The following is a 15618-nucleotide window of genomic DNA, read 5'->3' on the forward strand; positions in this document are numbered from 1 at the left end:
AAAACAAGGCCTAGGCTAATTTTATGTTGCATAAAATACCTTACTTCTCTAAACTCAGTTAAGGAGATTTTATTGTCTTTGAGATTTGATTATACAAAGTGAGTCAGACCTCAAATTATATGTTTAGATTTCAAGAAATATAAAGCATTACAACTTCTTGACATCATCTGGAGGATTACTTCAAGGAATTTACTTTTGCCATATTGAACTATGTTCAATATTGTTTGTTTTTTGGTTGATCTACCATACAAATAAAATGTATCATTAATATATTCAATAATGTTTCTTTATATATTAAAATACATAAATTTGCCAAATTCATTCATTATATTAGAGATTAGAGATTTGGTTCATACTCAAATTATTTGGAGCCAGACAATTTATAGACTACTAACAAAAACTAATATTTTCGTTTTCAAAAATCCCATATGCCAACCTTCATTTAAACAGCAAGAGCAGCAAAGTTTCTAGCAGAAAATAACAAATCACTGCTTTGTAGGAAAAATTATTAATTTCCCAGTTACCTTATTGGCTCTTGTTATAAAAGGCCTAGATCATGATGTTGATTTAATAATACCTTCCTTTATTGGTCAAAAAACTTGGAACAACGATATTCTGATATTCATATGGATAGATAATGTTAAAAAATAAATGGATATGGCTACTTTAAGAAAAGAAACAAGAAAAAAGCAACCAACTGGCTATAGAATTTGGCTGTTAAAAAATTAAAGACAAGTACATAATCTCAAACACATGAACACCATCACCATATGAGCTAGCAATCAAGAAATCTATAGTTTGTCTCAAATATGATAAGCTTCTTTGTTATATGGTAGATGGGATACTTGAGTTTCACAAACCACAAAAATGAAATATAAATCAGAAAGTAGATTATTTTTATCTAGATACACTAAGTGAAATTAAGCCTGCACACTAAGATCGCTGTTTGGTACCTCTTATCTAGAACAAACTGATATATTTTAAATTGTGCTGAAGTTGTTCTAAATAGAAGGACAAGAATTTTACTGATGCAAATAATAAGGAAGAATAAGCATTTCTCTTATTTCTGTTTTCTCCCCATCCTCTACAGAGTTGCCACTCCTTTTGGTGGTTTTGAAAGAGCATCAAAACTTATCAAGTACAAAGTCCCAGATTTTAACTTTCTGCTGCTAAATGATCCACGATTTATGGTCCTTGCTAACCCACTTTCTACCAGGAGATCATTCAACAGGACTCCTAAAGGTTGGACCTCCGAGAATATTCCCATAATGATAACTATACAGTCTACAGAAGTCAATGGTGTTCCAGAAACAGACGATTTGTGAAAAGTACCGTAAGTGCACCACGAATCAGATTCAGCTTCGCAGTGTTTTAGTCTTTTAACACTCTCTACATCTATTCCAACATCCTATTTTATGTTATTGAATGCAATATGATCTGATGATGCAGTTGTATTCTGGGCTTAACTAATATTTATATTGATTCCTAATACAAATAAAACTATGTGGCCAATGCATTCTTAAAAAAATACATTTGACGCTTTCTTTCAACCTTTACGTTTTATATATTAAATATAATCTGAATTGATTCTCACTGGTCAATTTTTATATTAAGAGGTCAGATAATGATAACAATTTCAATGATATTACAAATTTATCTATCAATTCTAGTTTGATAAGACTTGCTACTGAGATATAGTGGCAAATGTGTAGGAACTCTTGGTTAAACTACATATTTCAATGAACCCTACTGACCCAATCTGTACATGATATAAAATTAAACATGACATCATTTTGTGAATCTGAATGCATACTTACTATTTAATGTGAACTGACCAAAATAAAGAAAGTCTATACTTTTGTTAAGTAGGTATGCTACTAGGAATCTGAAAAAAAAAAAAAATCCTCTCTGGAAACAATAAACTTTTTGCATGTTGTATTTTTTAGAACAGCATAAGGAAATTGCAATTTAATATAAGTCTTTCAGTTTAGAGCAGCGGTTCTCAACCTTTTTAATGCCATGACCCCCAACCGGTCGTAAGTTGAGGACTACTCAACCGGTCGTAAGTCGAGGACTACTCAACTGGTGCAGCACTGTTTGCAGAATGGGACTTTTGGCAGGCTCAGCAGGGCAGAGACAGCCTGGACAATTCCTATTGGCTTTTGAAAAGCCAATAGAATAAAAGGGAGTAGCACAGCTAAGGAAAAGGGGGGGAAAATGGCAGACTGCGTTGTTTGGCAACCCCCGTGAAATGGTCATTCAACACCAAATGGGGTCCCGACCCACAGGTTGAGAACCATTGGTTTAGAGGTTGTCCTTGACTTATGACCATTTCTTCTGGAGCTATTGGAAATTACAATGGAGTTGAACAAAGGGACTTACAATCCCTACCTACTTATGTCCGCTGAAGCACTCCACCCTGCAGTCATGTGAAAAAAAAGTGCTCTCTCCTCCCATCCTGCTGGTCCTCTCAGGTTTTGGGCCTGCTTTCCACACTGCTTGGTCCTCCAATCTCCTCTCCATCCTCATAATTTCAGTTTTTTACCTTTTCCATAGATCTTCTAGAGGGAGCAGTCGATCTGCCATATGGCTTTCCTATACAGAAGCCTCATGAGACCATCCAGACAGCAGATGCCATTTGGGGAATGGCTACAATGAAATGTGGCCATTCGGAAATGGCGTCCACTTTTGGAATGGCACATGAAGTCTCAGTACTGTATCGAGGAACCAAGGGACAATCGTGTTTGGGAAGGAACGTTAGCTCTTCCCCAATCAGCCTCCCTATGCAGTTCCCAAGGCCTGTGGCATCCCAGCAGAGTGGGAAGCAGAGCACAGGGTGCCACAGAGGTGGGGGAGATCTGGGGAGGCTGGAAGCAGGCCATGTGTGAACTCAGGAACTGTTGTAATGTAGGCCTGGAACTGCACTAGGACTCCCAAGGCCTCCTCCATCACTGAGACACCCCATGGTTCATTTGAACCATAATGGTTAACAACCACAATGATGAGAGCAGGGATTGAGATTGTTAAATGAGGCAATCACATGGGCACCTTGCTTAACAACTGTCATGATTCATGACTGTAATGGGCAGGCTCCATTACAGTCATAATTCAAGGACTACCTGTATTAAATTGATCTTAAGTAGTTCTACATATTTATGCACCTAATTTCAATTCTGAAAATATATGTAAGACACGATGTCATGTATTGTTTAAGATGTTTTCAAATGTTACGATCACATGTTGAATGACTCCTATGAATCTTTGCACAGCTATATTTGCAGTTGTTCATGGTAAGGACCCATTATGTCTTGTATGGCTGTAGATTCACACAAGAAATATCCATCTGTTTATCTAAAGGCAAATTCCTTCATGAACCTAACCACACTACAAAATGCATCAAATGTAAGATAGACAGAATTAAGCAAATTTTTCACAACCAGTTTTGCTGTTTTGTGTACATTCATTTATCCACAGAAATCAGTCACTAACGTTTTAATATGATAGAGATGATGTATTATAGTATATTGCATATACTATTTCATCAAACGTCTTTCTGACATGAACTTTGTTTCATAAACTGCTTATATAAAGGCAATCTCCTTCTTGAACCTAACCTCACTACAAACATGTCCTGGGAATCTCCTTTTAACATCAAGTTTCTTGGACAATACAGTCATCTCATTCCCCAGGCAAGCTTGAATCAATGTTAGATGTAGTGGTGTTAAAATACTGTTTTCTTCCTTATTCTGATATTATCAAAGTGTAGCCTCAAGGCATATACATCTATTAACTTTGTCATACATTATCTTGGAACAAAGTCAGGCGATTGCAGTGACTTGCAGGGGAGCAAGATAGACGTCAACAACCTGAGTGGAGAATGTATGCTGTTGTAATTTTCTCCCAAATTAGGGATGGGCAAATAGTATTCAACAGCAGTGGGAAAAGATTTTAAAACAGGCATCATGTGATACTAATGTGTGAAACAGAGCATGTCAAATGAGAACACTTTGAAAGGGAAAGAATATAAAACTGACTGCATTCTTTCTCACTAAATTCATTTCAACTGCTAATATTCATTATGTTTTATGCTGCAAGACATGGAATCAACATCATAAAAAATTAAACCTAATATCTTTGTATAGGAAGTATACAAAGTCCTGAGAAATACAACAGGCTTCATTTAAAAAGTTTTTCATTTAGAGAATGAAACATATCATAGAGTGGGAAGAGAGGAACAGAGCAGTCAAATTAGGACAACTTCTTCAATGTCCTTATATTCCATCGGAAGCTGCCCTGTGGCTGCCTACTTTTGGCAAGTGCTCATTATCATCTCATAACAACACCTGATTGTCAGGGCATCAACAGAGATACTCTACTGGTTTCCATCATTTTTTTTTACCCCTTCTGTAGGGAACAAGTCACTCTGTTCCTTGTAGATCAAGCTATACAAGGTCTTTCCTGCTATCTTCCAAATTTCTGTTTCCTTCTTGTTAGTATTTCATATAAATCACTTTTTTGTCTAGTATTTTGCCAGATATTCAACCCTAAAGAAGTATTTCTGAGATATTGAAGATTTCTTTGACTAATCCACACTCTGTCTTTCTGGTTCGTTAGTCATTTATATATTCACCACATTACAGTATTATGCTTTTTCAGCATACCAGTGTGACTCTAGCAATTGATTTTTAAAATAAGCCATAATTGACTGGGGTATATAGAACATTAATCCACAAGTCCTTGATTACAAACTAATATCACTACAATAATACTTTGCACTAAGCCAAAATCAAGTTTAATGTTATTGGCTTAGTGCAATGAATGAATTCAAAGTTACAGGACAGAGTGGGTGGGGGAAGGGTGATTTTCAAGCATTTAAATGAGACTCACTTTGTAAAATATTGAAGATATAATTATATGCATATTCATTAGACAGTAATTCTAATGCAATAACTTCTAGCAGATTTATCTAAGATTTTTATAAAGGATACCGTTAAATATGCTTATTATTTTTGCAAATGATAGATTATAGAAAATTTGAATATAAAACTTGCCATTAAGTTTAATAAACATTTTATGAGAAGAAGGCAAGATCTCTTTGGTTATAAAGCCAAATGATGAAAAAGTTAAATAACTTTATAAGTGTGATAAAATGACTAAAACACCATCTTTAAAATTATTTTCAATCTTGAATACTTAATATAACTTATACAGATAATCCAAATGCTTATCTGAGAATGTATTCTATTGATCTCAATGGAGTGTACATTTTGAGTGGAAACCTCACTGTTAAAGTTCACAAGTCTATTTTTTTTCAGACATAAGTTCTGAAAAATGAAATATGTGAAATGAAAGAATCTTACTTACATGCCTGCAGAACAAATTTGGCGATATATTTCCTAGAACAAAATATTATATTTTCTGCATAATAACTAATACTTTCCAAAAGTATCTCTATATAATCTTCAATAGGTGATAAAGAAGGTAGCTTCATTATTTTGCTGTGTTTATAAAATGTTGTTTAATAATATTACCTGCAGTGTTGTACATTAAATAAATTTTTCATTGCATTATTTATAATTTCAGTAATCATATGCACATTGTGCTCATGTCCCACTTATTTCTATGTAACTATTTCTCCTACTCATCTTTGGTGTTTGATTATGAAAATAAAGATGTTTTCCCATTCCACATATAAATTTATTTCATTCAAAGTTGCTAAAACTAAAGTCAGTTACTGGAATTGAGAAAAAGATGTGAGTATTCCTCCAAAATAATAAGTATTTCAAACTATGATATGGATATTTCCAGGTTTTTCTTTATTAAAAATACTTTTAAAATCTCAAACTATATATAACAGAAAGTTCATTTGACTGAATAGGAGCCCCCTCTCTGTAGAAGATATTTTGAGATTCACCCCTAAAACAGCCATGATCAATAGAATTTCTGGTGTGACATCCCTATTTTAAATAAGAATTTTGTGCTGTTTCTACATTAGTCAATTGACTGAAATTGCCATGATTTGTTAATTCACTATAATGCTTTATAAAATACCACACAAAGACATACACAGAAAGATAAACTCTATTCTTCTGTCTTTTTAAATACAAACGATATATAGTAGAAATTAAAAAGTAACACTATTCAATAGTCATCTATTATAATTTGCAGTGGTCATCATTTATGATCCAATGTATTTAAGTTTTGAATGTTTTAGTATGATATATAGAAAGAGCAGCGTAGTGGCCTAGTGGTGAAAACGCTTGCCTCCCACCCAGAAGGTTGAGAGTTCAATCCTAGGTAGCAGCCAATGTTTCTCTCCCAGGGCGCAACGAAATAATATCTGTGGGGAACTCTGCATAGTGTCAGGAAATGCTCAGTTCCATCTAGTTGCCTCGACTCTACCCCCCCAGTTAAAGAACTACAGGATCATAAAAAAAGAGGACTATGACATACAGTGTGTGTGTGTATGATATATTAGTATACACACATACCAACACACTTTGAGAGAGAATGTGTGCGTGCTATAGAACTGTAACAGCATAATGGTATGTAATTTTTCAATGATTTAAAAATTGCTTTCTGATCACCATTCATCTTTTGCTAAAATTTCTGCTATAGGATTATGTAATCTACAGATATATAATATCATTCCACAATAAATTATAGCATAGTGGTATTTATAGCATAGGAGTATTAAGTTGCTTTTCCTGTTTAATGTTTAAATAAAATTATACCTGGATAAAAGTTATTAAAAATCCATTGTAACCACTAAACATGGTTTCATTAAACATTAAAACATGTGCCAAACTGACACTAGTCCCATACAAGTGCATAACTATTACTGTTAATGAAACAGAGCAAGGTGAACTTACAGAAAGAGTAATATTCCCAATAAAGTAAAAAAAGAAATCTTAAAAGTTTACATCAAAAAAGAAGAAAAAAAACAATTATTAATGTTAGGAGTACCTGCAAAGAAATAGTCTTAATATCATAAGTTAGTGCAGCTGAAATGAACTGCAAACATATACAATTATTAGGTAATATGAGTTAATGAAATTGTTGTCTCAGAGCAATAATTTATTTAAACCACATATTGACTCTCCAGCAGGGTCTTTTCTTGTTTCAATTATCTAATTTCATGCACAAAATTTTATATGGAATGCAAGCCTCATCTCCTCTTTGTAATTCTTGCATTCTTCACATTTTTCTTCTTTTCCCCCTCATCCTTATAGAGAAAAAAGCTGTTAAAAAAAACAGCGTAGCTCAGGAATGTTCATTGGTGGCAACCCAAGTCCCTCATCCAGATGAAGACTTTGTCCCAATAGGCTATCTGTGATTCAGTCAAGGATTGGTGTACATATACTCCATGTCACACACTCCATTATATGCTTGACTTCACTACTAATCATTTCTTTAAAGCAATGTCCCATTTCATTTAAATAAATTAGTTGACTAAGCTTTGAATACAAAATAAGATGTGAGAATCAGATCAAAGTTTTATTTTTCAAGAGTTGGTTTACTAAGAACAGAGTGATTTTCTATGGCAACCTTCCAGACCACAGGCCATGACCGGGCCACAGGCTGTTCAAAAGTGAGCCACGGGAGAGATGGGCAAATGCGTACATGTGAAGTTCTACTTGCATGAGTGGCGGGCAAGCACACACCTACATGAAGCGAGTGGAGGGTACTTGCACTCGCATGAGCAGAGGATGCATGCGCTAGCAGACAAAGATCCACTCATGGGTGGAGGGCACTTGCACTCACACGTGAAGATCCACTTGTGAAAGCGGAGGACACTTGCACTGGCACACAAAGCTCCATTGGTGTAAGCAAAATTTGAGAACTAAAACTGTAGAGATAAAGATTCAAGTCTCACTCAAACATGTATACCTTAATAATGTTAGTCCCTCTCTCTACTAAGCTATCTGTTAATATGAGGTCAATATAACAGTGGAGGAAGAACCATGTACAGACAGTCCTCGACTTATGACTGATTACTTAGTAACAATTCAAAGTTATGACAGACACCTGAAGAGTCCTTCAACCAGGTTTTGACATCATCCCTCCATGGTCAGATGACTACATTTTGCCTGTCAACAAGTGGCCTGCATATCTGACAGTTTACAGCACTCTGCAGTCATGTGACTGCAATTTACAATGATTTTTTGAAATGGGTGTTTACCTTGCAGCTTCTGGCAAAAGCAGACCCATAACAAACAATGGGTTCATGTAATGACCATGGTGTTTGCTTTATGACTACTGCTTTTGCTTAACCATCACAAAAAAGGTCACAAAAATGGGTCTGATCACATCATGACCCAATTTATGACTGTCATGACTTATGACTATAATTGCCAGCCTCAGTTATGGTCATAATTTGAGGACTAACTCTACAATAATTAGAATTAAAAAGGTAAAGGTTTCCCTTGTCCCGTCGTGTCCAACTCTATGAAAGTACTCATCTCTGTTTCTTAGCTGAGGGAGCCAGTGTTGTCCAAAGACGCTTCCATGAGTATGTGGCCAGCACAACTATACGCTCACAGAGAACTGTTGTCTTCCTACTGAAGCGATAACTATTTATCTACTAGCATTTTCATGCTTTCAAATTGCTAGGTTTGCAGGAGCTGGAACAAGTAACAGAAGCTCACTCCATTGCATGATGCTCAGGTCTTGAACCTGGACTGTCAGCTTTCCAGCTGACTAGCTCAGTGTGTGTCATCGTGCCTCCTTAATAACAAAGTAATGTATTAATGCTAAACAAATAAACATAATTTCTAGGAATGAAAAAGTAAAGAATTTTTTTAAATTTGTTCTATCAATGAGCTAGAACAACATGCAAAATAGAAACAAGGGTGGAGACAAAACAAGAAAGTGCTTAGTAACCCTACTTTCTAATTCAAAGAATTTTAATTCTTGCACAATTTAAAATGTAAGATACTGCATGATGTAACACACTGTATTGCAAATCTGTGTTTCTAACTTAAATTGATCCTCTTTATTTCTTGCCTTGCCACAATAATTGTATTGATATACTCCAATTATTTCTATTATTTCAGCAAGCCTAAACTGCTGAATATAGGTAGTCCTTAACTTAAAATGACAACTGGGACCAGAACTTCCTTGCTAAGCAAGGTAGTTGTTAAGTGAATCATACTGATTTTGCGACCTTTTTTGCCATATTTATTAAGCAAATTATTACAGATATATGAATCACATGGTCACTAAGTGAGTCCAGCTTCTCCCATTGACTTAGTTCATCAGAAGCCAGCTGGTGAGGTTGCAGTAGCAATCATATGATCCTGGGACACTGCAACTGTCATAAATACAGGACAATTGCCAAGAAATAAAATTTTGATCACTTGACTATGCGGATGCTGCAACAATCATAAGTACAAGAACTGACTGTAAATGTTTCAGGGCTGTTATAACTTTGAATGGTTGCTTAATGAATGGTTATAAGTTGAGGGCTAACTATTGAAATGTGGGGAAAGATGCAAGAGAAGGGCCCAAACATTTTAACATAGAGTTCATAAAGCTTTGACCAATAGAATTAGAGGAGTGTGTATGTTTGTGTGTGTAAAGCAGGGATGTCAAACTTGCAAAGTCATGTGACATGTCACGATGTATCACGACTTTTTTGCCATTGCCGGCAGTGGGGTGGGCGTGGTTTCGCTATGATGCATCTGGGCCGCGGGCCCACATTTGACACCTGTTATGAGCGCAGGGACAAAAATCTCTCTCCAGAAGTTGCCACTTAACTACAAACTTTAAAGTGCAATGTGGAGAAAATACTACTGTCTCTATAGTGCAACCATAAAGTTTATATTTAATTATGTATTTACAGATATTAAACACATAGGGAGTAATCCACAATTATACAAACAGTAATTATCTTTACACTGGATGTAAAACTAATTATAATATGTGCCCTGCTTACATCTTTTGTCTTCCCCACTTTTTGGAATGGATACCATGGCATGCCAAGTCATAGGTCAAATATGGCCTTCAGCATTATGAGCTTCCTCTATTTTCTTTTTTTTAGATATTCCTCCTTTAAATACCGTATTTATGTGCCTTGTTCTAATTGGCTGCTATCTTCGATAAATGCCTTTCTTCAGGGTTCTGATCCATAACTACATGGATACTGTTTCTTCTACTATAACACAGCGTACATCTGGGCTCTCTGTATTTTGACTTATCGCCTTGGACTTTTTCCAATTCAGCATTCTTTCCACAGTTCTTCCTGCCTGAGGTCTAGGATTTTTCACTAAGCCAGTCTTTTGTTTTCTTCACTGTGGCTTAATTTTTTAAAAACTCGGATTCATTTACAGAGCCATTGGAATGTTCATCAAATTTCCATGATGAAATCTGTATTTACTTCACAATGAGTACACACATCTAGACTTGAGCCTGTATTTACAAATGAGAAGAGCAAGTTTCCTGAGTTTTATTCCATGTTTTGAAAAAGAAAAGACTAGCACTGAGGCACATAGGAAAATGAGCCTTCCACAAGGATCAAATTTTTTCACACTCTCCAAAGAGAAAGGATCATCAACTGCCTCCAGAACTTACTTACTAACAAGCAACGGATAATGTAACACCAGGAGGAACAGCATCCATCCCAGCATTTTGGATGGCATAGTTATGAGTCACATTCTGTCTGCTGTATCTTTCATGGAAACAGCTAATTTCTAATGCTGCTGCAGATATGTATTTGTATCACCTAATGGTGGAGAAGGGGGCAGAACCAAATCCAAATACTTCCCAGAAAACAATAGTGAAGGCCATGTGTTCTATTTGCCACCATAATAAACAGGTCACTTTTGGAAACAATGTGGGGTTCCTATCCCCATCTCGTACAGCTGGCAAGGCCATCATAACTGCAATTTTAAACTGGCACTTGTTCTGAATTCCAGCCATGCATTCAGCTAGTTATGCATGCGCTGTAGTTCACCTTGATGATACATGGACTCAGATTCTCTGACCAGTGAAAGCCGGCTCCTCTTATTTTGTAATAGTGAAATAGGAATTGATATTTATTGACTTTTCCAACACTGTTCCAAATGGAATGGCTCTGCTGAAGTTTCCTAAGTATAAGAAACAGTGGAGATTCTAGAGCAAAACATTGTGTGACATAAAGGAAATCTGTTAGCTTTATCTACTTACTCAGTTTTGGCTCGGTTACAAAAGATGATAGTAAGGAGTACTTGTCTGGTGGACAATTGTTCTCCCCCCCCAAAAAATACCCCCAAATTTTTATGTATTCAAACAACACTTTGAAGCCATCTAGCTAACCTGTGTGAATCCAGGCTGTACAATTTGTGATATGCCAAAACTGATTTGAATAAACCATAATTAGCCCCATGCAAAGCAAGTCAACAGAAGCAAAATACCTGTGCTCAAAACATTAAAGCAGTTGCATGTTTTGGAAATTCATGAAGGTGTTTCACTAGAGATTCCCATGGAAGTTTTTCTGGGTATATCAACAATCAGCCAGGAATTGCCTATTTTAATGTTTTAAGATACTTCACAAAATATGTTAGCATCAGCGAAGCATCAGTTTTTAATGCTTTCCAACTCCACATTAAGCACGTTGTGCAGATAGCCTAGAAGCATACATCTAAATCAGGGACGGAAGGAAAAGATAGTTTAGGTTAAGCTTAGGCATCACCAAAGCCAAACTGAAGTTTGCTTGTTCGTGGGTTTACATGTTGCATTATCCCGGCTAGTGGGTTGTGTATAATCATGATACTTAGGCACACTACGGGAATCTAATCCGTTGCTGAGTCATTTCGGTAAACCAATTTTAAGCAGAGCAACCACATTCATATATGAACACATTCCCAATTTGATTCTTCCCATCTTGCATTATCTCCTTCCAACACGCAAGCCGCCGCGCGCACCAACCTAGCCTAGCCGCCCAGCGTCCACTTCCGCAGATCCCCGCCGGGCCAGACAGAAGTCGGGGGCAGGTGTCAGAGATCCGAATTGGCTCTTTCGGCAGTGTCCTCCCAACACCGCCCTTCCAATCGCTTCCCGCGTACCTTCCGTGTGGTTTTCCTCTCGCTCCAATCGGAAGTCGGCCTCTCGCTGGCGTCTGAAGGAGGCCTGACCCCTCCCGCCAGAGTCAGCTGCTCCTCCTCCGCCCCCCTCCCGCCGAGCGCGCGCGCGCCCTCCGAGTGCTCCGGGACGGTTGTTCTCCGCTCCACCCCTTCCCAGCGGCGGGCGCGCGTGCTTCGCTGGGAGGCAGGAGGAAGAAAGTTAACTGAGAGTCGAAGGGGGCGGGAGCAGGAGGATGGGGGCGGGGGAAGGAGCTCGGTCGCTTCAGGCGCAGCCGGATCGTCCGCAGGAGTCGCGATCGGGATGGGAAAGAGCCGTCGTCGAGGCGGCCGGAGGTAAGCCTCCGCGGGAAAGCAGGGATTGAGGTTTATCTCGAGGCGGCCGGCCAAATTATTCCCCCGCGAGACTCGGGCGGCTTCTTCTGACGCCAAGACGAAAAGCGAGAGGGCAGAGCCCGGCCAGCCGAGAGGGCCCCGGCGCTGCTCCGTCTGAGTCGCGAAGTGGGAGCGAGGGAGGCGAAAGGGCCTCGGTGCCCTGCTGCCGGCGTGCTCACACCTACCCGGAGCTAAAAGGCTTTCCTTGGGGCGGCAGGTGCGAAAACCTCCGGGGGTGGGGTGAGAAGAGTCGAGGTTGCTCGGTGTAGGTGCGGCGGCTTTTCCTTTTCCTTCTGGCTCGCTTGGACGCAGCCTCCTGGAAGTGTCCGCGGGGTGCGTGGGTAGGTGTGTGAATGACGAGGGTCAAGCCAAGAGAGTCGGATTCCTATCTTTAGTAGGACATCACTTGGCGTTGCTTGATGGAAGTCCCTTGATGAGTCTGCTAGGAAATGATGGACGGCAACTAAAAAGCCTTTCCTTTGGTTTACAATCCCCCCCTTCCCGTTTCTCAGTTCTGGTTGCTGCGCCTTCCAGTTGCCTTCATTAACTCTGCTCCTTCTTGTTTACCTACGTGCGCGGCTTCTTCCGTAAGGCTGCACAGTTAGTGTGCTAACTCTTAGCAACGTGGAAAATGACACTCCTCCCTCCCCCCGGCTCATGCTCTTTAACCTGGAGGCTTTTGTAAGTGTAGACTGAGGAATACCACAGGAGTATCCCTCCCAAAGCCCATCTCCAAACGTTCGCCGTTCAGGTGACTAACTCGGTAGGTAAAAAGAGAAGGGAAGTACCGGAAGGTGTAGTTTTTATTTACAGCAAGGAATTGAGGTCCGTCAAATGTAGGATTGTTAAAATGATCGGATGTTCTATTATTTGTGATTCGCTTGCATTTGCAGAGCTTAAGCCAAAGCAGAGATCCTATAGATTAGAATAGTCAGGCAAGTAAGTGTATGAAAGTTTTCAGGTTAGACACTTGGCACTTTTGAAATTTGATGTGCACTGAAAAATAATAAACTTGGTTTGTATAAACACTAATTGGGGTATCTATCAATATTCACATTGAAGGGATAAAAGATTCAATTTCAAAATTAATGATAATTTTGGAATGTTATGTAACTGGGTTGTGTTTTAACCATAGATGTCTATGTTCAGGTTCAAGGGAAGTGTATGAAACCTGTTCTTTGTATTTCCTGAAAATAGTACATCTTGGTACAAGTAGGCATAGATGTGTCAGATATCAATTTCTTAAAATGCTGTTGCTTATAACATAGGATTCAGGAACAGACATTAATGAAGTTTAAACATGTTTTAATAATTTTAGAACTATGAATATATTTTTAAGCCTAGAACTTAACAGAAATTTAATTAAAATAACATGTTTTAATTTTATTATATGTTAGAAATATTTTAACAAAATATGTTTTTCTCTTAAGAATAGTTAGTTGAGATTGTTATTTGCATTATGTTAATGCCTGATGAAATTTGTGTTTGATGTATGATTGCCACATTGTAAATTTAAATGTAACACATAGGTTATCTGTGCTTGTTTCCATTCTTATAACCTTCTCTATCCAAAATATAAATTATTAAATAAAATTATTCAGCTGCTTCTCAAGTATCTATCAGTTTCCTCTAGAAACATGTGAGTTGAAATTGGAGTCTTTGGGGTGAGGTTAAATTAAATTAAATAATTATCATTTGAAAAATGAATGCATAATCCCTTATTGAATACATTCATATGCTGTATAATGTACAGATACAAATTATTTTAGCAGTAACCAAAAGTGCTCATTTTCATTCTTTTTATATGGAGAAGATTAAGATTTATCTGCAAAATTGTGTGTGCATGCGTGTGTGCGTGCTTTCACAGCATCAGTGTTTCATGTGCATGTAAAAAAATCTTGAAATAAAAATACACTTTCAAAATGATAGTAAAATAACCAAGATTTTTCTTAAAGTAATAAATATAATAATGCATGATTATAGATATTTTACTACAATGTAGCAATTAAAATATTGATTGAAGATAGCCAAAGGGCAGGACATAAATTAAAAAGCAGATTGAAAAAGTAAATATGAGTTGAATATTATTTTATTTCAATCGTTCTTTTAGTGGAAATTGCCATGACAGTGCTGATACATTTCGTACTAGACAAGATAATTACTCTCAGTATTTATTTATTAAATTTATATGCTGCCCATCTTACTATCAAATGACTCTGGATGATGCTATAAATAACAGTATAAAACAATTAAAAGTTGAAAACATTGGGCACTGAAAGTTAAACTATTAAAATTAACAACAAAATGGATAAAAAAGACTAATGTGTAAACAGGGTAGAGGTGGGATCTTTTCTTATTCTATTAGCCATCTCCAGAATGGGATGCCTCCATTAGGACTACTTTTATTATTATTATAATAATAATAATGATAAAGTTGGAAGGGATCTTGGAGGTCATCTAGTCCAACCCCCTGCTCAGGCAGGAAACCCTATACCAGTAATGGCGAACTTTTTAGAGACTGAGTGTCCAAACTGCAACCCAAAACCTACTTATGCATCGTCGAGTGCCGGATGGGTGTGGCCCATTGGGTGGGCATGGCTGCAGTGATAACGGCAGACTGGGTAGGACTAAAAAGTTCAATCAATTCCAACCTTGCAAGATCTTTTTTTTCCCCGCGAGAAGTTGAAATTGACTAATTGATTGAACCTTTTTTTTTTTTTTGCACACGGCAGCAGAGGCCTAAAGCGAAAAGGTTTTATAAAACCCAGCTGAAGGCCTAGGACTGGGGCGACGGCCTGTGTGCCCACAGAGAGGGCTGTGCATGCCGCCTCTGGCACCCGTGCCATAGGTTCGCCACCACTGCCTTATACCATTTTGGACAAATGGCTGTCCAGTTTCTTCTTAAAAACTTCCAGTGTTGGAGCATTCACCGCTTCTGGAGGCAGGTTGTTCCACTGGTTAATTGTTCTAACTGTCAGGAAGTTTCTCCTTAGTTCTAGGTTGCTTCCCTCTTTGGTTAGTTTCCACCCGTTTCTTCTTGTCCTGCCTTCAGGCGCTTTGGAAAATAGCTTGACTGCCTCTTCTTTGTGGCAGCCTCTGAGATATTGGAACACAGCTATCATGTCCCCCCTCGTCCTTCTCTTCATTAAACTAGACATACCCAATTCCAGCAGCCGTTCCTTAT

General features: G+C 37.8%; 1 protein-coding gene and 1 long non-coding RNA gene across 3 annotated transcripts in view; one reads left to right on the forward strand and one right to left on the reverse strand.

The window, feature by feature from the left end:
* The window catches only part of MYOZ2 (myozenin 2), a 32288-nt gene extending 30386 nt beyond the window's left edge, over window positions 1-1902 (forward strand). For both annotated transcript variants that reach the window (XM_039325647.1, XM_039325648.1), the window contains one exon: window positions 1091-1902. In XM_039325647.1, the coding sequence (XP_039181581.1) occupies window positions 1091-1325 (235 nt within the window). In that variant the 3' untranslated portion in view covers window positions 1326-1902. The remainder of the gene's footprint in view (window positions 1-1090) is intronic.
* Window positions 1-12137, reverse strand: part of LOC120300091 — a 157759-nt gene extending 145622 nt beyond the window's left edge. Inside the window, exon 1 of the long non-coding RNA XR_005554544.1 lies at window positions 12045-12137. This is a non-coding gene — a long non-coding RNA (uncharacterized LOC120300091). The remainder of the gene's footprint in view (window positions 1-12044) is intronic.
* Between the last annotated feature and the right edge of the window lie 3481 nt (window positions 12138-15618).

This window comes from Crotalus tigris, unplaced genomic scaffold (assembly GCF_016545835.1).
Source record: "Crotalus tigris isolate CLP2741 ecotype Arizona unplaced genomic scaffold, ASM1654583v1 scf7180000024338.4412243, whole genome shotgun sequence".
NCBI lineage: Eukaryota > Metazoa > Chordata > Lepidosauria > Squamata > Viperidae > Crotalus > Crotalus tigris.